Source organism: Coregonus lavaretus, assembly GCF_964263955.1.
Source record: "Coregonus lavaretus genome assembly, chromosome: 7".
NCBI lineage: Eukaryota > Metazoa > Chordata > Actinopteri > Salmoniformes > Salmonidae > Coregonus > Coregonus lavaretus.
In genome coordinates, this window is record NC_139994.1 from 43954640 (window position 1) to 43978858 (window position 24219).

The 24219-nt window shown below is 42.3% G+C and overlaps 2 protein-coding genes across 3 annotated transcripts in view; both read left to right on the plus strand.

The window, feature by feature from the left end:
* Positions 1–4730, plus strand: part of LOC311132654 (myotubularin-like) — a 69172-nt gene extending 64442 nt beyond the window's left edge. For both annotated transcript variants that reach the window (XM_084165917.1, XM_084165918.1), the window contains one exon: positions 2738–4730. In XM_084165917.1, coding sequence (XP_084022043.1) covers positions 2738–2920 — 183 coding nt within the window. In that variant the 3' untranslated portion in view covers positions 2921–4730. The remainder of the gene's footprint in view (positions 1–2737) is intronic.
* A 5369-nt stretch (positions 4731–10099) lies between these two features.
* Positions 10100–23856, plus strand: LOC311132653 (phosphatidylinositol-3-phosphate phosphatase MTMR1-like). Its single transcript, XM_084165916.1, has 18 exons — positions 10100–10429; positions 11837–11939; positions 12344–12370; positions 12790–12813; positions 15276–15351; positions 15612–15706; positions 15833–15940; positions 16169–16267; positions 16430–16513; positions 17670–17819; positions 18120–18308; positions 18834–19019; positions 19166–19324; positions 19490–19537; positions 19650–19742; positions 19924–20037; positions 20176–20352; positions 22394–23856. The coding sequence occupies exons 1-18, from the start codon at positions 10305–10307 to the stop codon at positions 22565–22567; spliced, it is 2031 nt and encodes a 676-aa protein (XP_084022042.1). The 5' UTR covers positions 10100–10304; the 3' UTR covers positions 22568–23856.
* The last annotated feature ends 363 nt before the right edge of the window (positions 23857–24219 follow it).

The window sequence follows — 24219 nt, forward strand, 5'->3', positions numbered from 1 at the left end:
GAGCGTCTGCTAAATGACTTTTATATATTATATTATATACAAAATTAAACGTGCTTAATTGTGTGATGAATATGAGTTTGGGGGGCTAAAATTATTAAATATTAAATCATTAAACCTCTCACTAAAAGCATCAGTCATACAAAACATATATTTAAACCTGAACTGGTTCTACAGTAGATTAGTTAGAATGGCTCACGCCTTGTTAAAAAATGGCCTTTTCCCCTTTATCCAGATTACAACCTCTCACTTTGTTAATTGAAAATGGAACCATTTTCTAAATATTGCCCTTTCTAAAACAAGCCATACATAGCTGGTTGCAATTCCAGTTTCATCCCCCAGAAAAGACAGAACAAATACTACAACAAATATTATGGTTAAACTCAAATATACTAATTGATAAAAAAAAAAAAAACATTCTTTATGGAATAAAAATAAATAAATAAGGAACTTTGCTAATGATATTATGAATAGGAAAGGTGGAGTAATGTCACATGTGCAGTTAGAGCAAACATTTCCATGTATTTTTATAAAATAAAAATATACCTGTTTCATTTGAGGACCAAAATGTTGACAACGGCGTGATACAGGTTGCAAAATAGTTGGGAAGAGATTTTCAATGTGCCAATTCCATGGCTGTTTTTTTCTATTGAAATTATTATACAAAATTCTTGCCAACAACAGAATGTTATGGGCTTACAACCATCTTAACTGACAGAATCATTAGATCATTTATTCTGGTATTGCCCCTATGTAGCTTGTTTCTGGTCACAGGTTCAGGAATGGCTGAAAAATCACAACATTTACCTAAAATGAACCCTACAAATAGCACTGTTAGGGAGATTTGGAAAGCCATAGTCAATCAATCATCAATATATCGAAATTGAGCTCAGGTGCATCCTGTTTCCGTTGAGCATCCTTGAGATGTTTCTACAACTTGATTGGAGTCCACCTGTGATAAATTCAATTGATTGGACATGATTTGGAAAGATCCTTGATGAAAACCTGCTCCAGAGCGCTCAGGACCTCAGACTGGGGCGAAGGTTCACCTTCCAACAGGACAACAACCCTAAGCACACAGCCAAGACAACCCAGGAGTGGCTTCGGGACAAGTCTCTGAATGTCCTTGAATTGCCCAGCCAGAGCCCGGACTTGAACCCGATCGAACATCTCTGGAGAGACCTGAAAATAGCTGTGCAGTGACTCTCTTCATCCAACCTGACAAAGCTTGAGAGGATCTGCAGAGAAGAATGGGGGAAACTCCCCAAATACAGGTGTGCTAAGCTTGTAGCGTCATACCCAAGAAGACTCGAGGCTGTAATCGCTGCCAAAGGTGCTTCAGCAAAGTACTGAGTAAAGGGTCTGAATACTTATGTAAATGTAATATTTCAGTTTTAATTTTTTTATAGATTTGCTAAAATTTATAAAAACCAGTTTTTGCTTTGTCATCATGGGGTATTGTGTGTAGATTGATGGGGAAAAAACTATTTAATCCATTTTAAAATATGGCTGTAACGTAGCAAAATGTGGAAAAAGTCAAGGGGTCTGAATAGTTTCAGAATGCACTGTAATAGTTATGACTGAAAACACAATATATAATGTGTACAGTATGTCATATGTCGAACTAATTCCACGGAGGGCAGAGTGTCTGCGGGTTTCTTGTACTTGGTTGATGAATTAAGGTCACTAATTAGTAAGGAACTCCACTCACCTGGTTGTCTCGGGCTTAATTAAAAGGAAAATCCAAAACCCAGCAGACACTAGGCCCTCCATGGAATGAGTTTGACACCCCTGTGTTTAAGTACTATCTATCCAGATGTAATGTATATCAAATAACTATATTATTGCTATGTACTGTTACTACTGTGGGAACAAATGCCATGTATGTAAAATGTGTGTAGAATGTACATGTAAAAAAAAAAAACTAAAAAAACATCTGTCTGTACACCTCTTTCTTTGTTTATATGCTGATCTTTTTCCATTGTTTGCATATCATTAAAGTATTTTTCTCTCTCTCCCCCACACCTCCTCTCTCACCCCTCTCTCACTCTCCCCTCCTCATCCCGCTCCCTACCCCCCCCCTCTCTCTCTCTCTCCCTCTTCGCTCCCCATCCATCCATCTCCCTCTTCTCATTTCTCTCTCTCTCTCTCTCTCTCTCTCTCTCTCTCTCTCTCTCTCTCTCTCTCTCTCTCTCTCTCTCTCTCTCTCTCTCTCTCTCTCTCTCTCTCTCTCTCTCTCTCTCTCTCTCTCTCTCTCTCTCTCTGTCTCTCTCTCTCTCTTTCTCTCTCTCTTTCTTTCTCTCTCTCTCTCTCTTTCTCTCTCTCTCTTTCTTTCTCTGTCTCTCTCTTTCTTTCTGTCTCTGTCTCTGTCTCTGTCTCTGTCTCTGTCTCTGTCTCTCCTCTCCTCTCCTCTCCTCTCCTCTCCTCTCCTCTCCTCTCCTCTCCTCTCCTCTCCTCTCCTCTCCTCTCCTCTCCTCTCCTCTCCTCTCCTCTCCTCTCCTCTCCTCTCTCTCTCTCTCTCTCTGCCTCCACCTGGTGGTGTTTATTATGTTATCCCTTCTCCTCCCCCTTTGCCTCTATCCCCTCTCCTCTCCTTCCCCTCATCTTTCCCCATCCCTCCTCTCATCTTTCCCCATCCCTCCTCTCTCTCATCCCCCTCTCTCTGCTTCCACCTGGTGGTGGTTGTAATCTATTCTATCCTATCATACTCTACTCTACCCGTCTCTATTCTATTCTGCAGCAGCAGAGTCCAGTGGAACAGCGTTACATGGAGCTCCTGGCACTGAGAGATGAATACCTGAAAAAGCTAGAGGAACTGCAGCTCACTGACTCCTCCCCTAACTCCTCCCACCTATCAAATAGCTCTGCCCCCAACGCCGCCTCGCCCACGCAGCACATCACGCACCTGCACACCCCTTTCTGAGTGGGAGACTCAAACACACACACACTTGAGTGTGTTTGTTCGTCAGGTTTGAGGTTAATTCAATATAAATTCAGTCAATGAATCAAAGGAGATAGAAATTGAAATTCCTAATTTAAGAGTTGAAAAGTGAAATTTATTCCAAATAAGAATTTTTCAGATTCTTGAATTAGAATTTCAATTCACTTCCTGGAATTCATTTCTTGAATCGATATGTAATTTGACACTGACACAGACACAGGAAGTTGTTTTTTGTACATAGCGTTAGTAAAGTAATAATGGAGACGATAAATAACATGGAAATATAAGTAATTATAACAAATGACCATAACAAACACTTAACTATGGTGATTATGCAATATGTCACAGTACAGCCTTTTCACAACTTTTGTATAACGTTGTTTTTTTCTGCAAAAACAGAGAAGCCTTAATACGAAATAAAATAAATACTCAGTGTGTTGTAGATAAACTATACTAAAGGACATGTGTGAAGGGTAAAACTCAATGGCTGCATTACGATTCTCTACACTTTACCTAGAAGTGTGCACTCATTCACTCCCCATCATGCTTATGTATTGGATTGGTAAAAGCAAGGCTGGAGGGAGTTTCCATCGTATTCTTCACACCAGTCCATTCCTTTTAAATCCATGAGGGGGAGTGAACGAGTGCACTCTTCCAGAAGGGTAAAGAATGGGAACGTAGCCCTTGCTCCTCTTGGACTCTGTACACTGTGTCAACTCCAAGACCTGAAAAAGGGCACTGTTAAACTGTTATGACAAACATACTGAAAAGAGGGAGACAGGAATGAAAATTTGACTATTAGTGTATTTGGCTGACTTAAATCATTCTTCACCTGTACAAATGTCCCCAATATGAGCAATACCAGTCCAGTCAACCAGTTAAGTTTGGAAAAGAAACTAGAGTAACTTCAGTCGACTCCTGATAAGTGCACAGTTGGGTAAGAACAAACCCTGCAGTTCCCCAGTCCCAACTCACATAAATCCTCTGAATATCTGCATCCTCTAGTTTACTGCATACATTCATAACAGACCTAAGTCCTTGCATTTATCAGGGGTTGACTGTAGTCCACTCTATGAGAAGTCCAGTAGGCCTAGTATCTCCCTGTATTGTACTGTAGAAGGTCTATGGAGAGACAGGACACTGAGTTGTATTGGTTTTGATTAGAGGAGCTGTGAGTTTTATCTCCAACAATGTCCACTCTATCCTGGTCCCAGATCTGTTTGTGCATGCATGTCATGCATGACAATGGCCATAGGAGATGGCAAGACCGCACAAACAGATCTGGCACCAGGCTAGGTCCACTCAGTCAGTCCAATAAAGTTCTGCGTCAACGGGACTCTCATTTTGCCAACCTCAAACTTGAGAACCTTAGAACCTGTCACCTTAAAACCAGTCAAACTCCTCTTGACATAAACTTAAAGCTGGATTCCCTAATGGTGAAACTGCCACGTCCATTTGCGATATTACAACAACAAAGAAGTTACTGCAAACAACTAATACAGGTTATTTCCCTGGGACATCATTGTACGCGCGATAGAACAGAAGCAAATGTAATGCAATTTTTTTTACCACGATGCGCGACACTCCCCAGCTCTGCTTCGTCAACAAAACAAAAACAATAACAACGGCCGTGGGGGCGGACAGTGCCGCTGTTTTGCCTACTGCGGATACCATCTTTAAACATTTATCTCAATCCAGGGAGCAAAATGGTTTAGATCAAGTTTGCTAAAGGTTCTAGGACTCCCACAGAGTATTCTCCAAAAAAATATAGGCAGGAAAAAGTTATTTTGACAAGAGCAACAACCAGAGGTGGGATAAGATCGGTGGAAAAGTCCAGAATCGTTTAAAACCTTTCAAGGGACAACAATAAGGTGTTCCAAGTATTCTCAGACAAGATACAGTTCTTTGGACAATAACTACCATAGAGTTTGAGATAAGATTTGGGATAAGATTGGTAAAACACTCTAGAAATGTTTAGTAACTCTTTACAGGGCAGATCCAGTGTTCTCGGGACCGCTGGTCGGGTCCAGTTCTGTGCCTTTGACCGTCTGAGGTTCAACCTCAGGTAGACGTTTTGTACCCAAAACAGAGATCTGTATATAATGATGAGATGCTCATGTCTCTGCCCTAACAATGGGAGTCGTTGACCCAAAGGCAGGAAGCCAGGCGACAAGCTTAGGTAAAAAATAAGCCCATAGAAACGCATTGGGCAAATTGTTGATATATTTTGGCGAGAGTGAAACCTCTCGCTTCACCTCTTCCTCTCTGCCCAAACTATAAACTTTGTCTTTGTCATCGTTCCTCTGTGGCGGGGAGAAAGGGAAAGAAAGCACCCGATTGGTTGTGGCAGGAAAAAGGAAGCACCAGATTTGTTGTGGTGTGGGAAAGTAAAATACTGATTGGTCGTCAGGGGGGAGAATGAACCGGATTGGTTGTGATGGGGAAAGGAAACTCTTGATTGGTTGATGTGGGTTCCTTCTAGTGAAGACCCTTCGGGTGGGGTACTCTTGTTTTAAAACGGTCGCCATACTGGATATGGCAACACCATGCAAGAGAATGAATAGATATGACTTTGAAGGCTTGTAGCCGGTCACCCCATGTTGAAAGATGGTGGGGAAAGAATGAGGGCACTAGCGGCTCCCTTTTCACTCCCTAATGCCACACCAGAATGCATCACTTTGGAAGACTTTGGCCTCAATAAGGGAGAAAAAGCTAAAAACGAGACTGCACGGAAAAAGAATAACCACAACGCAGAAGACTTTGTAAAAGACAAAAATCTATTTTTATTTTTTACTTTGTACAAGTACAGTAACTATGAACAAAAATATAAACGCAACATGCAACAATTTCAAAGATTTTACTGAGTTATAGTTCATATAAGGAAATCAGTCAATTGAAATAAATTCATTAGAGCCTAATCTATTGATTTCACATGACTGGGAATACAGATATGCATCTGTTGGTCACAGATACCTTTAAAAAAAGGTAGGGGCATGGATCAGAAAACCAGTCAGTATCTGGTGTGACCACCATTTGCCTCATGCAGCGAGACACATCTCCTTCGCATCGAGTTGATCAGGCTGTTGATTGTGGCCTATGGAATGTTGTCCCACTCCTCTTCAATGGCTGTGCGACATTATTGGCGGGAACTGGTACACGCTGTCGTACACGTCGATCCAGAGCATCCCAAACATGGTCAATGGGTGACATGGCTGGTGAGTATGCAGGTCATGGAAGAACTTGGACATTTTCAGCTTCCAGGAATTGTGTACAGATCCTTGCGACATGGGGCCATGCATTATCATGCTGAAACATGAGGTAATGGCGGCAGATGAATGGCACGACAATGGGCCTCAGGATCTTGTAACGATATCTCTGTGCATTCAAATTACCATCGATAAAAATAAATTGTGTTTGTTGTCTGTAGCTTATGCCTGTCCATACCATAACCCCACCGCCACCATGGGGCACTCTGTTCACAACGTTGACATCAGCAAACCGCTCGCCCACATGACACCATGCACGCTGTCTGCCATCTGCCCGGTACAGTTGAAACCGGGATTCATACGTGAAGAGCACACTTCTCCAGTGTGCCAATGGCCATCGAAGGTGATCATTACCCCACTGAAGTCGGTTATGACACCGAACTGCAGTAAGGTCAAGACCCTGGTGAGGACGACGAGCATGCAGATGAGCTTCCCTGAGACGGTTTCTGACAGTTTGTGCAGAAGTTCTTTGGTTGTGCAAACCCACAATTTCATCACCTATCCGGGTGGCTGGTCTGAGACATTCCAGCAGGTGAAGAAGCCCGATGTGGAGGTCCTGGACTGGCGTGGTTACACATGGTCTGCGGTTGTGAGGCCGGTTGGACGTACTGCCAAATTCTCTTAAACAACGTTTATGGTAGAGAAATTAACATTCAGTTCTCTGGCAACAGCTCTGGTGGACATTCCTGCAGTCAGCATGCCAATTGCACACTCCCTCAAAACTTGAGACATCTGCGGCATTGTGTTGTGTGACAAAACTGCACATTTTAGAGTGGCCTTTTATTGTCTCCAGCACAAGGTGCACCTGTGTAATGATCATGCTGTTTAATCAGCTTCTTGATATGCCACACCTGTCAGGTGGATGGATTATCTTGGCTAAGGAGAAATGCTCACTAACAGGGATGTAAACAAATTTGTGCACAAAATTTGAGAGAAATATGCTTTTTGTGCGTAGGGAAAATTTCTGGGATCTTTTACTTCAGCTCATGAAACATGGGACCAACACTTTACATGTTGCTTTTATATTTGTGTTCAGTATAATTACCTCAAACAAACCTATTTTACTGTAGAAAAGTTATATTGTTGTAAAATATAATTATTTTATTTAGTGTAAAATTTGACACGTTTTATAAAAAGGAAAGTAATGAGACATGTCTTTTTTGTTTCTTTGAATGGTTGGTTAATAATTTGTGGATTTCTTGTTCCATAAATGGTGTTTTCTTTAGTTTGTTTGTTTTTTACCTTACGGGCATTTTTGCTTTCTAACATAGAAGAGAGGACAGTGAATCATGTTTGAATCATGATTCATGGGAGATTTGATTCAGTTGGGAATTGATTCAGTTCCTTTTGGTTCTTCACCTGTGATTTGTGAAACTTGGTGCGTGATTCAATCAAACTCGAATTTCGGTGTTTAAGGAGTAGCTATTTTTCCCCCATGGTCAAATGAAATGCTAGAATGGTTATGGGCACTGTAAAAACCTACTACTACTACCAAGTAGTGTGGTCCTCAATTGGTAGAGCATGGCGCTTGCAACGCCAGGGTAGTGGGTTCGATCCCCGGGACCACCTATACATGAAAATGAATGCACGCATGACTGTAAGTCACTTTGGATAAAAGCGTCTGCTAAAAGGCATATTATTATTTTTTTATATTATTTTTAAGTAGACTCCTCTGACAAGTGGATGCTTTCGTTTTCCATAATAAGAAGTCTATGCATGGACAGTAGTTTGTAAACAAAGGCACTGCCGTAAAAATTCCCATACTTGAGTTTGATTGAATGCCAGACCTAGAGGAATTGAGCACTCTGATAAAGGTCATGTCCCAAATGGGACCCTAGTAGTGCATTACAAAAGTAGTGCCCTTGCCATTTGGGACATAGACAAACTGTCGCTCTAGTGATTTGTTTATTTTCTTCATTTATTATACCTTAACGTAGGTAATATTTAGTCTAAAGGGGGTTTTCTTTGTCATATTAATGCCTACTTACGACTCCCTAGCCTGGTTCCAGATCAGTTTGTTCTGTCTTGCAAACTCCTTGTGAGTCATGACTCATGACCATAGGAGTTAGCTTGAGTGCCAGTCTGTTTCAGGGGTCGTTCTGTCCAGGGTGTGTACTTTTACAACCACCTGCCTCACCCTACTGAAAAGGAGATTGGCTCGTGCCCTATGGGACGTTCTGGCTCAGACAAGGCTTACTTACCAGTCTGTTCATGCCATGACAAGCAGAAACATACTTACACCCAGACTACATGGGAGTTTTGGCAAGACAACACAAACCGATGTGGGATCTGGGCTGTACTACTCCCTCTCATGTATGAGTGCTCCACTGTTGGTTGTTTTGACCGGCTCTTGTGTAAATAATGCTGATTAAATTAATTTAAAGATTTCTCACTTTATTTATTTTTTGATTGATTCTTTCATTCAAATTCTTGTGGTAATGTATCCTTTATTTATTCAGGAGATCATATGGAAATGAGCAAAATCTCTTATGTGATGTCTGCTGATGTGAAAATTGTGGATCGGAGAAGATTGTGGATATTCAGACCTTGTCCCAACACAGCATATCTCAGCCCTAAATATAAGAGAAGCACCAGTTCATGTCTCCGTAGGGACATTATAGCTGCATTTAAATGGGACCTACTCTAGCTCCCTGGAATCGATTCCTACTAAGAATGACATTCAGACTACTGAATGTTCACTAGTCCTATTCCATTAGTGGGGTTGTTCCACGAAATGAGGTCTTTTGCATCCCTTTGATATTTTAAGTAGAAATATGTATAAAAGCCAGTTATATTAAATGATGTGCTCTTTAGTATCGACCACTTGTAAAATTAAATAAATCTGATTTTTTATATGAATAAAGACTTGGTAAAGTGCCTAAATCCAGCATTTTGGCATGTCCCTCTGTGCACCCTCTGTGACTTCTAGGAAGATTTGAACTCACTTTTCACCATCATTGTAAAGCCCTAGTTATTTTGTTGTTTTGACAAAGTAATTTCTGGAGATTATGTATTTCATGTGATTCATTTTAAGGTAAAAAAATAAAATAAAACAATGTCCCTCATTTTAAGGTCAACCCTGTAATGTGAACTGAACTCTCATTTTAATATGGTGAAACTATTAATTTGTACAATTTTTTTTTACAAAAGAAACATTGAACATATAATAGTAAAATCATAGTGTAAAAGCAGGTGAGCTGGTTCTACTCTTTTTGGCAAATTCCATGTGTTTTGTGGTAGAAAACTTCAATTTCTCCTGTCACAAGTCTTTTTTTGGCTGATTTAAGATGAAATCGTCAACCCTTTTAGTTTATTTGGCACTTAATAGACATTTAATATAGTAATTTTTTATTTAACCTCTTGAGATGGGAAAATTTGGTTTTTATTAAGTTGAGCATCTGCTCTATATGACCGAATGTTAAATTATGTGAAATAAACTTTTTTTTCACTAAGTTACACTACCCAAAGGGGACCGATTTCGTGGAATGACCCAGTGACCTTTCATGTGATCAATACATTCAATATCCTTGCCAGTCAATAGTGCTAGGCTATTTATTTTCCAGGCTTAGTATAAAATCCCTACACCCTTTAAAAAAAAATTGTTCTAGGCTTCTGTTGCTGATGAGGCTGGTTGATGCCATTTGCCCTAAGTCAGTAGGCCTCTTGTGACGTACATTTGCAGGAACACTAACAATGTAATAACCGTAATTTATTGGAAGCAGGCCTACATTTTATCCTCAGTCTATTTGTTGCTGAGGCTGGTTAGTAAGGATGTGAGCATTTTGGGTACTCTTAGTGGTTCGCCTGGGCAAGGTGTGTGCTGTCCTACTCAGGGTTGAGCTCACTGACTGCTTCCTCAAGTCTGTTAAATAAACACACAGGCGCTCTTTCAGTTACAGAATGAGACTCGGAAGCTAGCGAACATCCGTATTGTCTCTCGTGCTGTGAGCTAGCGAGCGGAAGAGTCCGTCTCTTATCGGTATAAAAACATCGTCGATTCTTAAACACGTTGCGGCGACACAGATCTGTCGACATTCAGAAACGGCGCATATTTGATTCATCATCTAACGGGAAGGAAACGGGGTTGAGTGGAGACTAAAATGGAAAAGCAGTCTGTTGGCGGTGGAGATAGCCCTGTGCAGCCGGGAGTACCGAATCGAAACAACAAGCCTCGAACGCTGGCCAACTCTGGATCGAGACAGACTAGCGTGGAGACATTGGACAGGTGAATATATAGCGTTTCCTGCTCTCGCTACAAACTGTTACAATGTGACTAGCTACACTGTTATGATGACGATTTTGCACTGGACAGTAGGAATGGAAGCGCGAATTTCGCTTCCGTAGGCTGCAGTTGTTAGACACTTGCTTGTCATGTTTTTACAAAACGTTTAGAATGTTACTACAGCGTTAGTTATGATGTTTGTGTATTGGCTCTTGGGCGGTGTCGTGTATAGGCCTATCGTTGTAGAAAAGTGACTTGCTCGTTCCTAGGCAATAGCCTGCCTGCATGCATTTAGGGACTTGTTTGACATATGTTGTTGTTAGAATTATTTTCAACGAGTTTAACGTTTGAACTTCAAAGGGTTGCATTGTGCTGTAACATGTAGGCTATACAAGCAGTCAATTCATAGTAAGCTACTGTGTCTCTTGTGTATTTCGGTATTCGGCAATGAGAGCGCCAGATGGGCGTAGGGATCTGTGCAAGTGATGGGTCGTTCGCGAACCGCTCTTTTTGAACGGATCATTTTGGTGAACGTTGGGAACCGAATCTCATCGGTGAAAGAGTCGTTCATTTAGCTCCCTGATTTGCATACTCCTACTATTGGTTTTTGAGCTCAAAACGTTTTTCTACACATAAGTTACGAAATATTGAGGGTGAATCCTCACTGCATAAACAATAAATAGTGGTGAGAGCGCGTCAATCTGGTCCACGCTCATTTTTGCAATGCATTTTAAAAACGTAATATTCCATATTTGGCCAGGTAAAAATGTATTTGCATGCGCATTTCACGACCTGACATAATGTTAGACTTTTGGGCTTTACTTTGGAGATTAGTAAACATTTTTCATGGTTCTAGGTCGTTTTTTAAGCTTTTTAAATAAAGAGCCGTTTGGGAGCCAAATGACCGGCTCTTTTACCTGAACGGAGCCAAATGTGCCGGCTCACCGAAAAGACTCGGAATGCCCATCACTAATCTGTGCCAAGTGAACACGCCCCTGTTATAAAGCAGTGGCTTTTCACAGCAGGAATCAGCCTAACCGCAACCTATTTTAGCCCAGATGTTGCAGACATAGGCTTTTTTATTGTGATGTAGCCTACTACTGTGCGTGACTGACTGTCTTGCTCTATGGTATCTCGTAAACATTGCTCTCTTTCTCCCTCCCTTGAACCCACTATTGAACCCTCTGTCCCCCTCTGTCTGTCTCTCTGTTTTTATCTGTGTCCCCTGGTCCCTCTCTCCTTTGAACTCTCTCTTTCTGTATATCCCCATATACCTTCATCTGTTTGTCTCTCTCTCCCTCTCTCTTTCTGTATATCCCCCATATACCTTCGTCTGTCTCTCTCTCTCCCCTTTCTCTCACCCTCCCCACAACCACCCCCCTCTCCCTCCTCCCTCCATCCCTCGTCCAGTCCTACAGGTTCTCATGTAGAGTGGTGTAAGCAGCTGATAGCAGCCACCATCTCCAGCCAGATATCATCCATAACCCCAGACACTGCATCCAGAGACTGCAAGGTGGGGGAAACACACGTGGTTGGTCACACACACACACACATGGTCGCACGCACAAGCACTGACACGGTCGCACGCAGAAGCACTGATGCACACACACACACACACACACACACACACATTTGCTGTTTGTAATAGCAGGCTTATGACAACACATAAGGGCGGCAGGTAGCTTAGTGGTTAAGAGCGTTGTGCCAGTAACCGAAAGGTCGCTGGTTCTAATCCCCGAGCCGACTAGGTGAAAAATCTGTCGATGTGCCCTTGAGCAAGGCACTTAACCCTAATTGCTCCTGTAAGTCGCTCTGGATAAGAGCGTCTGCTAAATGACAAAAAAAAAAAAAAAACACATGCACACACAATAAGAGGTTTAGACACACACATCATAACCTGTGTTTTCTGACTGACAGGTTGGGAGAAGGACAGATCTCCCAAGGGTAAGGTTAACCATAGCCGCAGCAGTGTTGCCTGTGGGTGTGCTTACATGCTCCATGTACCCTGTGTAGAGAGTGATTTAGGTAGTCTTCCTATGCTGAGTCTTTTCTACAGCAACTGACTCAGTCATGCATTGTCATTCTTCTTGCAAAGGCTACAGTCAATCTTTTGTCTGTCTCTCTCTCTGCACCCTTCAGAAAGCATAATTTTAGTATTTTTCTGAATTGATGTTCTAGCTTTTGTATTCAGCTTGTCAATGCTTCACTAACCGTCTGTTGCAGCTTTACCTTCTGGTGATACACCACTGTTCAGGGGGCTTCTAGGCATTTCCTTTAGCTCTGTGTGTGTTTGAGTGTTAACCCGGAGAGTGTGTGTGTGTGTAGTAACCCAGTGTGTGTGTGTGGTTATCTGTAACCCACAGGTGTCCAAGAGGCCTGTTCTCAGGGTAAGATTTAAAGACTGGTGGATTCCACCCAACAGCCTTTTTAACATTCATAGGCTATCTTAGTACTTGACAACCTGTCAAAGAGTGTGTAGAGTACAGTGCAATTTGTTTCTTTGTGATTACCTACATATCGTTTATTTGTGATGTTCTATTTTTATGGTTGTCAGCTCATTCTTTGTGGGCTGTGTGGTAGTTTGTAGGAGCTGCCATGCTATTTCTACTGTTTGTACGTGTATCTATTACTTTCAAAGCTAAAGATGCTGCTGTCTACAGCCTTCAAGGCCAGCGTTTCCCAAACCAGGGGTCGCGACCCCATGTGGGCTCGCCTGATTTGAAAATGGGGTCGCGAGAGAAACTCCGAAATATTGTATTTATTTTTATAATTGTGCTTGGTTCATAGAACCCAGGTTACGTCAGTAGCCTCTGGTAGCCGCTAGATGCGGTTCCTACAAATGTGGCTCTATCTTTTGAAGCTACAAACTATTATGACCCCATTACTGGAAGATAAGACTCTCAGGAACACGTATTTGTCTGTTTCCAACTACAATGCCCACAAGCCGTGCAGGACTCATTAGAACAGGGTGGACAAAATCAGGCACTGAATCAGACTGGGGGAAAATAACAGAATCACTAACCAGGTTTCCATCCAACCTTTTTATTAGAGTAAAGTACATGTCGGATAAAACATGTCACGACAGGCCTGAAGGAAACAGCAAATTTGTCTTAACTTTCCAAATGTCAACAAAATCTTTTTGTGTCGGTAAAATGCATTATGTGTGGAATCGCCTTTATGCGCAAATATTGATGTAATAACCATCATATCGAAGTGAACTTGGAGTCACACGATAATGTGTTGTGTGGTCCTCCCACTACGACTCGTGAAAGCATGCAGTTTATTAGGCTGCAGATTAAATAAATTACAGGATGATGAACTGCACAGGGTGGTGAAAGTGCACAGTGATGAGCTTGATGATCCTTTCCAATAAATAGAGAGGGTTTTATTCTGGTGATATGATGATCGATGCTTGACTGCCGTTTAACAAATCAAAATAATCTCGCTCTTTTGTCCATAATAATCTCATCATGTAGTAGGCTTTACCTGCACTGTATCTGCGAGCAATTGGCTAGATTGCACGTGACAAGACCAGAGTGGACACACTCGCTATATAACGCAGCAATTTGTGTAACAAAACCATCAGTAGAATTGAGAATGTGATGGAAACCCATTAAAAATATATATATATATATATATTCGGTACATTGGAATTTAACTGCCTAAGGTATTTTTATGTGCACTACGTCATCACGCACAGGCTTTTTATCACTACATTTAGATGTTTCATCAGTTTGATGGAAACACCTCTCTGGTGGGAAAATTGTTTTATTGTTTTATGCTGATTTTAGAATATTCGCATTAAAATCTGTCGCCAATTGGGTGGAAACCAGGCTAATGATGATGTTATTTTATACACAGAAGTTCAGAAGATCATCAGTCTAACTTTTTATGAATTTCCCAATACCTTTCTGATGCATTTCAGTCATTTCAAACTTCCTTCATATTGAAATACTGTCAAAAGTACTGTCAGACTGATTTGTAATAGACTGTCATAGCCCCAATTTTGTAAAAAAATAAACACTGGCCGTTGATTACATCACTTTTTTTCCATAGTGGGGTCGCGGACCAAAAACGTTTGAACCCCTGCTGTAGCCTCTCTGTAACGTTATGCAGCTTTGCACCCTTCTTCACTTCCTGTTAGAGCTCTACTGATTCTAACTTTTCTAATTTCACCACAGAGCTTCACCCACTTAATGCTCACATCCGGTCTCTGTGACCTTTTAGACCTCAAAGACCCTTTTATCAACTCTTCTGCATTCTTTCTTTCTTTCTTTCTTTCTTTCTTTCTTTCTTTCTCTCACGTTCTCTCTCTCATTTTCTCTTTCCTCATTCTCTCTCTTGTTCTCTCACGATAACTTGCAACTGTAAGATAATTACCTTTCCTTCACTCTCTTTCTCTCTGCTTCCACGCTTGCCTTGCCTCCCCCCTTGGTCCAGGACTTTATGGAAAGGGAACATTGTTACCAAGACGATAGTGACTCTGAGCTTCCCCCCCACGCTTTGGCAAGTTTCGCTCTCTGTCCCTCCCTCCCTCCATCCCTCTCTCCTGCCCCTTCTGCCTTCTCTGTTCCTCCTCTACTGCTGCCTCTTTCCCCTTCTCTATTCCACTGTCGCTTTCGCTCTCTCTTCTATCTCCCCCCCCCCCCCTCTCTCTCCATTCCTTCTCTTCCACCTGCTCCCTTCGTTTCATTCTCCTTCTGCCTCCCGCTCTCTTTGGCTTTCCCCCTGTGTAGCTATAGCTCAGGCAGTGACAAATGGTTCCGCTTAGAACCAGAGGTTCTGTTTGAAAGAGTTCTAGATCTCTGAGATGGTTCTGACAGTTCCGTGTTGTGGTTCTATGTTCTAGGCTCTCAGAGACGGAACCAAGCAGGTCCAGATGGATGAGGTTCCACTGGTTCCGGGAGAGACCATCAAGGCTGTGGGTGGGCATCAATACTGTGTCTCTGTCTTCTCTGTCTCTCTCTCACGCTCTCTCACATTCTCTCTCTCTCTCGAATCCAGCTACTTTTCACTATGCCTCTCCCTCTCTCCCTCTAGATCTTTTTTTCTGCATTTGGACTTCTTTTCCCATTTTTCTCTACCTTTCTGTTTTCCTCTCTCTTGTCTTCAGCCTAGTATGAGAGGAGCTCTAGTTGTTGATATGTTTCTGTTTGTTTTTTGTTGTTGTTGTTTGTCCCATCAGCCAAGGATGTGATGTACATATGTCCCTTCACTGGCTTAGTGACAGGAACCCTCACCAGCACCGACTATAAACTATACTTTATCAGCCTAGAGAGGGTAAGAGTACCCACATGCACACTCAAGTTTGACTCAAGCTTGACCCTTGTTTGTTCACCCAACTCTTTATTGAAAACTTTTATATGTAAACTTCCCCATCCTGTCCCCGTCCCATTCTTTTCCCAGGATACTCCGTTCATCCTGGATGTGAACCTGGGCGCGATCAGTCGCCTAGAGACCATCAGTGTCCAGAGTCATGAAGATAACACACAGGGCATGGAGATAGTCTGTAAGGTAAGAGAGAATACAACCCAGGAGTTACACAAATGTAGTGTTCTCTGTTAAAATGCATGTGCTTACCCACAGCTTTACGAATTGTGTACGAGTTGAAGGAAGGATTGTTGGAAGATCTGATTTCATTTGTATTCATAGCTTTTACTTATAAAAACTCTCTCTCTTCCTATCTCTCGCTCCCTTTCTCTCTCTCTCCCCTTCCTCTCTCTCCCTCCCTCCCTCCATCAGGACATGCGTAGTCCAAGGTTTGCCTATAAGAAGGACGCCAGCCAACCAGAAATAGTGGAGGTTCTAACCAAACACACCTTCCCCCTATCAAATGACCTGGTAAGACCTGTCAATCAACCAATACAGGGCGGGAGTTAAGGATCCTAACATTCTGATAGGTGCTGGCATGTAACTCAATATGGATTGAGATCTTAGTTAAAATCCTTGCTTGTTGATTTGTTGAGACCTGTCACTTACTCTCCCTGGCCTATCCCTTTGCAGCCCCTGTTTGCCTTCCTGTATAAGGAGGAGTTTCCTGTGGATGGATGGAAGGTGTATGATCCTATATCTGAGTACAAGAGACAGGTAACCATGGCTGATATTAGCTAAGGGAAGAGATGACATAAGAAATAATATTCCTGATTTTCCAACATTAGAAAACCAGGAATTTCAGTGTAATTGGAGAAATCCAGTCTTAGTAATTAGGAGAAATCTCTTGATTGATTTGCTTTGAGTCTTGAAGTCCCTTGAAATGTTTAATGTAAGACTAACTTATATGTAAGGGATAAACGCAGACGTTCTGTACATTACCTTGGAAGTAATGGACGACTAAAGCACACATTTACCGGAAGAAATAACATGTTTTCAATTATATTTTCATTTTGATATGTGAATCCATATTTTCTCATTTTCCCACTAAATCTGGTTGTTAGTTCTATCTCCAGGGACGCGACCCATTCATTCTTTTTATTCAGTTGCCATGCTGTCTGGCAACGTTCTTATCCCTTGCTTGCTAGCTACGGCTAATACAGTCACGTCAACCTCTGCAGCCAGAATAACAGCAAAGTAGCTGTATTTGTGTTTGTTTAAGCTGTTTTCTAGTGGCATTGAGTTGGATACATGATGATGCACAATTTTTCCTGGCATAGAAAAGTTTGCCTTCTCGTTAGGATACTGTTCATTACGAGGATATCATTTGCATATCAAACACTAGGCTAGAAGCTAGCTAAATAGCTTGTTGCTAGGAAATATGCCAATATGACAACCGAATTCAACAATATAATTTGCTGAAAACCGCTAGTCAAACTACAAATATGTGGGAGGATTTGACAGCATAGCGGCTCTTGCGTCATGACTGCAACATTGAAGGACCGGAGAAATTCATGTTCATCCCATCACTCGCCACGTTAGGTCATCAGATGTCTCTGCAAAAACAAATGAATGCTAGCTAGCTAACTACGTTTTTCCTCATTGGACCTGCATTTACAATGTATCCAATATCAGTTTGTATGGTTGTTGGTTTAGCTTTCTGTAACTTTGTAGCAAGTATGGTCTGCGTGTGCAGTGTATCTGTCTTAGAGACATCCAACTGTCCTGTATATCTGTTTTTAATGCCTATTTTCAAATGCCCTTCTTGCCAATCAGAAAATAGTATTAAACAATGCTGTGTTATAAGAACTGATAAAGGAACTGTTCTTCACTACATTTAGCAGTTCTTATATTCCTGCTCTCCCCACGCCAGCGTCTTCCCAACGAGAGTTGGACCATCAGTAAGATTAACAGTAGTTATGAGGTGTGTGACACCTACCCTGCCCTGCTGGTCATCCCCACTAGCATCAAGGACGACGACCTCAAACGAGTTGTGGCCTTCAGGGCCAGGCACCGCATACCGGTATGTCTGGGGATGAGTGTGTGTGGGGGTGGTATATAAAAAAAAAAAAGAGATGTGTGTGTTTTACCTGTTGGTGCTAGTTTTGTGAATACTGTGTACATGTTAAAATGTGCTAAATTTGAGAGTTACCTGGAAAGTTTCTTCAAAATTATGACGAAAGTGACCTTGTACCCCACTATGTGTTACCATAAATCCACTGAGAGAGCCAGGCCACTATAGTCCTTAGCAGCCAGCTAACTCTCTCCTTCCTTTCTCTCTCTTCCTCTTGCGCGTTCTCTCTCTCGCCTTCCTCTTCTCTAGGTATTGTCATGGATCCACCCGGAGAGCCAGGCCACTATAGTCCGTAGCAGTCAGCCTTTAGTGGGCCCGTCTGACCGGCGCTGTAAGGAGGACGAGCGGTACCTCCAGACCATCATGGATGCCAACGCTCAGTCTCACAAACTCACCATCTTCGACGCCCGACAGAGCAGCGTGGCAGACAACAACAAGGTGATCTATTACAGTTTCTTACCATTTAAGACAGTTGTAGTCAACTGGAGACCGTGATGGAAGCATTGGTGTTCAAGCTAAGTTTGACTAGAATCTCAGCTATGTTCTCTACATCTATATCACTATGTGTTTTATGGTGACAGTAAATTGATGGTATGGTAAACGTCTGGTATGTACAGTATTTGAGCATTTTTGTGAATGTCCTGTAAGTTGTGTCTGCCTGTTTGAGGTTACTCCATGTCACACCACCAGCTCTCCAAGGGTTATTTATAACTGAATGCCTGTTTCCATCTCTTCCTCTCTTTCTGCTGCATTCCTCTCTTCTGTCTCCTATCCTCTCCCTTTTTCATTTTAATTTTTTCTCTTCTCACTTTTCTTTACTCCCTTATTTTTTTCCCTTCTGTTCCTCTTTTGCCACTCTACTCATTTCCTTTCCATCCCCCTCCCTCCCTCTCTCTCTCCCTCTCTCCCTCTCTCCCTCTCTCCCTCTCTCCCTCCCTCCCTCTCTCCCTCCCTCTCTCCCAGGCTAAGGATGGTGGTTATGAGAGTGAGAGTTTCTATCCCAACGTAGAACTCAACTTCCTGGAGATCCCCAACATCCACGTGATGAGAGAGTCACTGAGGAAACTAAAAGAAGTGGTCTACCCTACTATAGATGAGGCTCACTGGCACTCTGCAGTCGACCAGACACACTGGCTAGAGTACATACGGGTGAGGACTCTTTCTCTCTCTCTCTTTTGCTCACGCGCATATACACACGCATACACACACACACACTGGCTCAAGTAAGTGAGGGAGAGAGACGGATACACACACAACACATTTTCACAAGTCCTTACATATCCTCTCCCCTCTAGGTCCTCTTAGCGGGTGCGGTGCGTATAGCTGACAAGCTGGAGTCTGGTAAAACCTCTGTGGTGGTCCACTGTAGTGATGGGTGGGACCGGACGGCCCAGCTCACCTCTCTGGCCATGCTGATGCTGGACAGCCACTACCGCACCCTCAGGGGCTTCCAGGTGAGTAGGAGGGATGGCGGGAGGAAGGAAGGGGGGAAGGGGAGAGGAAGAGAGTGGGATAGCAGAGGAAGAGAGTGGGATAGCAGACTGTGGTGTGTGAGGAAGGGAAACCTTTGTCTCTGTCGTCAATTGTATAAATAAAGTATAAGAGGTGTGTCTTCTCAGGTACTGCTGGAGAAGGAGTGGATCAGCTTCGGACACAAGTTCGCCGCGGTGAGAGGAGTGTGCGTGTGTGTCTGCATGGTTTCTTGTGTGTTTTCTTAAAGGTGTGTGAGGGGATCTTTGTGCGTGCATGTGTTTAATAACCTGTGGGTATGTTTCTCAGCGTGTGGGTCATGGGGATGAGAACCATGCCAACTCGGAGAGATCACCTCTCTTCATCCAATTTATAGACTGTGTCTGGCAGATGACCCGACAGGTGAGTGTTACACACACACACACATAGAGACGCACGCACAGACAGACAGACGCACACACGCAGTACATGCATGTAGACACACATCTGGTGAGATTTCCCTGCTACACACACATACAGGTAATCGTGTAATAATTGTGTAGTTATACTCAATCTGTCTTTCTGTCTCTTTATTTCTTCTAAGTTCCCTGCAGCGTTTGAGTTCAATGAGTTGTTCCTAATCACCATTCTGGACCACCTCTACAGCTGTCTCTTTGGTACGTTCCTCTACGACAGCGAACAGGAGAGAGTCGCCAATGTAAGTATAATTTCTTCACCGGCGGGGGTGGGAGACTGAGAGTTACAGTTCTCAACTGGTCTCTTATGGTAAAGCTATCTATAGAATGTTGATTGACTCATGCCCATCTCTCTCTCTCCTTCTTCTTCTTCTTCACAGGAAGTCCAGACTAAGACAGTCTCTTTATGGTCCTATATCAACAGTCAGCCAGAGGACTTCACCAACCCATTCTATGTAGACTATAAGCACCACGTCCTGTATCCTCTGGCTAGTGTTAGACACCTGGAGCTGTGGACCGGGTATTACGTACGATGGAACCCCCGTATGAGGCCACAGGTGGGGGTGGTAGTGTGCTTGTTGAAGAGAGAAGGAAGGAAGGAAATAAATAAAAAGTGTGTGGGGGGGTGGGGAGTCCGAAATCTGGCTTGCCTACTACTTACATAAACTGCTTACTATGTACTAATCGTACTACATACTATTTAGAACTTACTGTTTAGAAAAACTAATCTCCCTTGGTCAGATTCTGCGTGTAGACCGAAGTATCTGCCGGGAATGAATGGGATCCGTGAGATATGAGCTGCAGTACCTCCGGTCTTTGGGTTTTTGTCACTGGTTATATGGACGTATAAGGATTGGGCGAAGGCGGTGCTTAAACCTTCGCTTCGAGTGCTTTGTACGTGTGCCAAGAGTGATCGGAAGGGGAAGGCTTTGGCTGAGAGTTTTCTTTTGCAAGGGTGGGGACTTTGCAAACTGCTGAAACTCTCAATATCTAGCACATATAGACCCAAAAGTTAACCACGCAGCTGACCAAAATATGCAAGATTTTACTTCTGAGTTAACTGACATTAAGTCAAAATGAATGCAGTAAGCAACAAATATCAGCATACTAGGCTCATCCTACTGCGTCATCTAATGCTCAATTAGTGTTGATTCCATCCATTCGTTCATTTTGGTATAGAGCGTCCCCTCAGCTGATTATCAGCTGTTGTCAAACACACGTCTTGAAAGACAATTATCTTCCTCAATAGTGTGCAGCTAGATGAAAAGCCGAAATGAGTATGACTTCCTGGCATTTAAAGCATACTTAATTTTTAGAACTTTCACATACAGTACTATTTAGAACGCAAGTAGTGGTATTTCGGAAATGGCCTGTGTGTGTGTGTTAGTTTACGGCTTGATCTGCGCACACTCGTGTGTGCATACAGTGCATTCGGAAGGTATTCAGACCCCTTCACTTTTTCCACATTTTGTTACGTTACAGCCTTATTCTAAAATGTATTAAATTGTTTTTTCTCCTCAATCTACACACAATACCCCATAATGACAAAGCGAAAACCGGTTTTTAGAAATGTTTGCAAATTTATTAAAAATAAAAAACAGATACCTTATTTACATAAGTATTCAGACCCTTTGCTATGAGACTCGAAATTGAGCTCAGGTGCATCCTGTTTCCATTGATCATCCTTGATGTTTCTATAACTTGATTGGAGTCCCACCTGTGGTAAATTCAATTGATTGGACATGATTTGGAAAGGCACACGCCTGTCTATAGAAGGTCCCACAGTTGACAGTGCATGTCAGAGCAAAAACCAAGCCATGAGGTCGAAGGAATTGTCCGAAGAGCTCCCAAACAGGATTGTGTCGAGGCACAGATCTGGGAAAGGGTACCAAAAAATGTCTGCAACATTGAAGATCCCCAAGAACATGGTGACCAAGAAGCTGATGGTCACTCTGACAGAGGTCCAGAGTTCCTCTTTGGATATGGGAGAAGGACAACCATCTCTGCAGCACTCCACCAATCAGGCCTTTTATGGTAGTGGCCAGACGGAAGCCTCCCAGTCCCTGCCGCTGAAAAACATCTCCACAGCATGATGCTGCCACCACCATGCGTCACCGTAGGGATGGTATTGGCCAGGTGATGAGCGGTGCCTGGTTTCCTCCAGACGTGACGCTTGGCATTCAGGCCAAAGAGTTCAATCTTGTTTCTCATGGTCTAAGAGTCCTTTAGGTGCCTTTTGGCAAACTCCAAGCGGGCTGTTGTGCCTTTTACTGAGGAGTGGCTTCCGTCTGGCCACTACCATAAAAGGCACGACAGCCCGCTTGTACAGTACTGAGTAAAGGGTCTGAATATTTATGTAAATGTAATATTTCAGTTTTTGATGTTTTAATAAATTAGCAAAAATGTCTAAAAACCTGTTTTTGCTTTGTCATTATGGGGTCTTGTGTGTAGATTGATGAGGGGGGGAAAAACTATTTAACCATTTTAGAATAAGGGTGTAACGTAACGAAATGTGGAAAAAGTGAAGTGGTCTGAATACTTTCCAAATGCATTGTATGTGTGTGTACATCTTTCTAACTATGTATCTCTCCCCATCAGATGCCAGTGCACCAGAACCTGAAGGAGTTATTGTTCCTGAAAGCTGAGTTACAGAGGAAGGTTGAGGAGCTACAGAGAGAAGCATCTTCATCACACGGCTCTCTTTCCTCTTCATCAGAACACACATCATCACCCTCACACAGCGGGGGCACGCCCCTACACACCACCGTCTGAATACACACACACCACCGTCTGATACATGTTTGTCTTTGTATTCCCTACTCTGAATCAGTTTTTCACATCAAGTGTTTTTATCATAGAGAAGTAGTTAGTTCTACTAGAGAAAAGAAGTACACATTTGTAACAAAGTTTCATTCTTTGTTGTATTCAAATAAGAGAAAAGATATGGGGTAATGAAATTGTTGAAAGAAATATTACAGGATTGTGAAAAATGCACCATAGTATTTTGTTAAACAAAGTGTAAATATAAATAGATGTAACTAATATATTTCTACCTACCAAAAGTAGTATACTCTTTATGATTGACAACAGTTTCCAATGAATTGAATTCATAGTGTAGAAATATGAAATATCAACAGCACTTTTGAACTACCACATTCCAGTAAGCATGTATTAGTAAGCATGTCATATCAACTCAATGGCAACCTGTTCCCTATAGGCCCTGGTCAAAGGTAGTGCACTATGTAGGGATTAGGGTGCCATTTGGAGTTTACAACTGCGACCTGGCCAAGATAAAGCAAAGCAGTGCGATAAAAACAACAACACAGAGTTACATATGGGGTAAAACAAAAACAAAAAAAATAAGGTCTCTGTACTAACTTAACCTGATCCAGCTGTGCCATAACTATTACTCTGTAATATAATGTGCCCCCTCTTCCTGTCCGTCCCTTTAATGTGCCCTGACTGGAGGTTTACCTTTGTGTATGTTGTGTTCCTACCAACATGTTCCATTGAAAGTCTCTGTGCACTTGTTTTTTTACTTCAACTTTTTATGTCTTTTTTTTATTTTTATTTCTATGCAATGGTGATATCCATATGATCTGTATTATATGTTGTGCTCTTATCTGTGGTATTCCTTTGTGACTTTTCTTTCATTGTGCTGATGCCAAATCCTTATTTTAGGGTACCATTTATACCAAGATGCTCTACTTGCCCTCTGCCGACGTTAATCAATGGTAATGTTGTCTAAGCGCATAGGCCCTTTGTGGCTTTGAAGACACACAGCAGCAACACTGATATCCCAACTAACTACCCATATCCTTTTCCTTGAGGATTAGATCAATAGGATTTAAGCCTAACTAACCTTAATGTTTTTGACATTATGTATGGATCCTACTGTATTATGGTGGTTATAACTGTTTCCTGTGTCATGTGGTGGTTATAACCACTGTTTTCTGTGTCAAGCTTATATGTTCTCACCACTGTGCTGCAACTTCATTGAACGCTTCCGTGGTAAATGTGATATGTATTTGTTTATTGTCCAATTATTATAACTTATTGTTATTCTCTTAGTTGTTTTTTTGGTTGACATGGTCAAATAACTCAAGAATAGATTGGTAACATATTTTCTAATTTGACACACAGAAACTAGAGGCCATGAGTAACTTGGTAAGAAAAATAATGGCACCAAATGGCAGAGGTGTGGACTCGAGTCATGTGACTTGGACTCGAGTCAGACTCGAGTCATGAATTTGATGACTTCAGACTCGACTCGACAAAATGTACAAAGACTTGCAACTCGACTTGGACTTTAACATCAATGACTCGTGACTTCACTTGGACTTGCGCCTTATGACTCGAGAAGACTTGCTACTTCCCATGAAAACTGGGGGAAAAAAATTTCACACGGCCGCGCCGCTCTCCGT

What these genes read in the sequence shown, in the direction of transcription:
- LOC311132653 (XM_084165916.1), top strand. Translation starts at nt 10,305, where the DNA reads ATGGAAAAGCAGTCTGTTGGCGGTGGAGATAGCCCTGTGCAGCCGGGA. An exon ending in TATCTGAGTACAAGAGACAG is followed by an intron (nt 16,514 to 17,669) that starts GTAACCATGGCT and finishes TCCCCACGCCAG; the next exon opens with CGTCTTCCCAACGAGAGTTG. An exon ending in GCACCCTCAGGGGCTTCCAG is followed by an intron (nt 19,325 to 19,489) that starts GTGAGTAGGAGG and finishes GTGTCTTCTCAG; the next exon opens with GTACTGCTGGAGAAGGAGTG.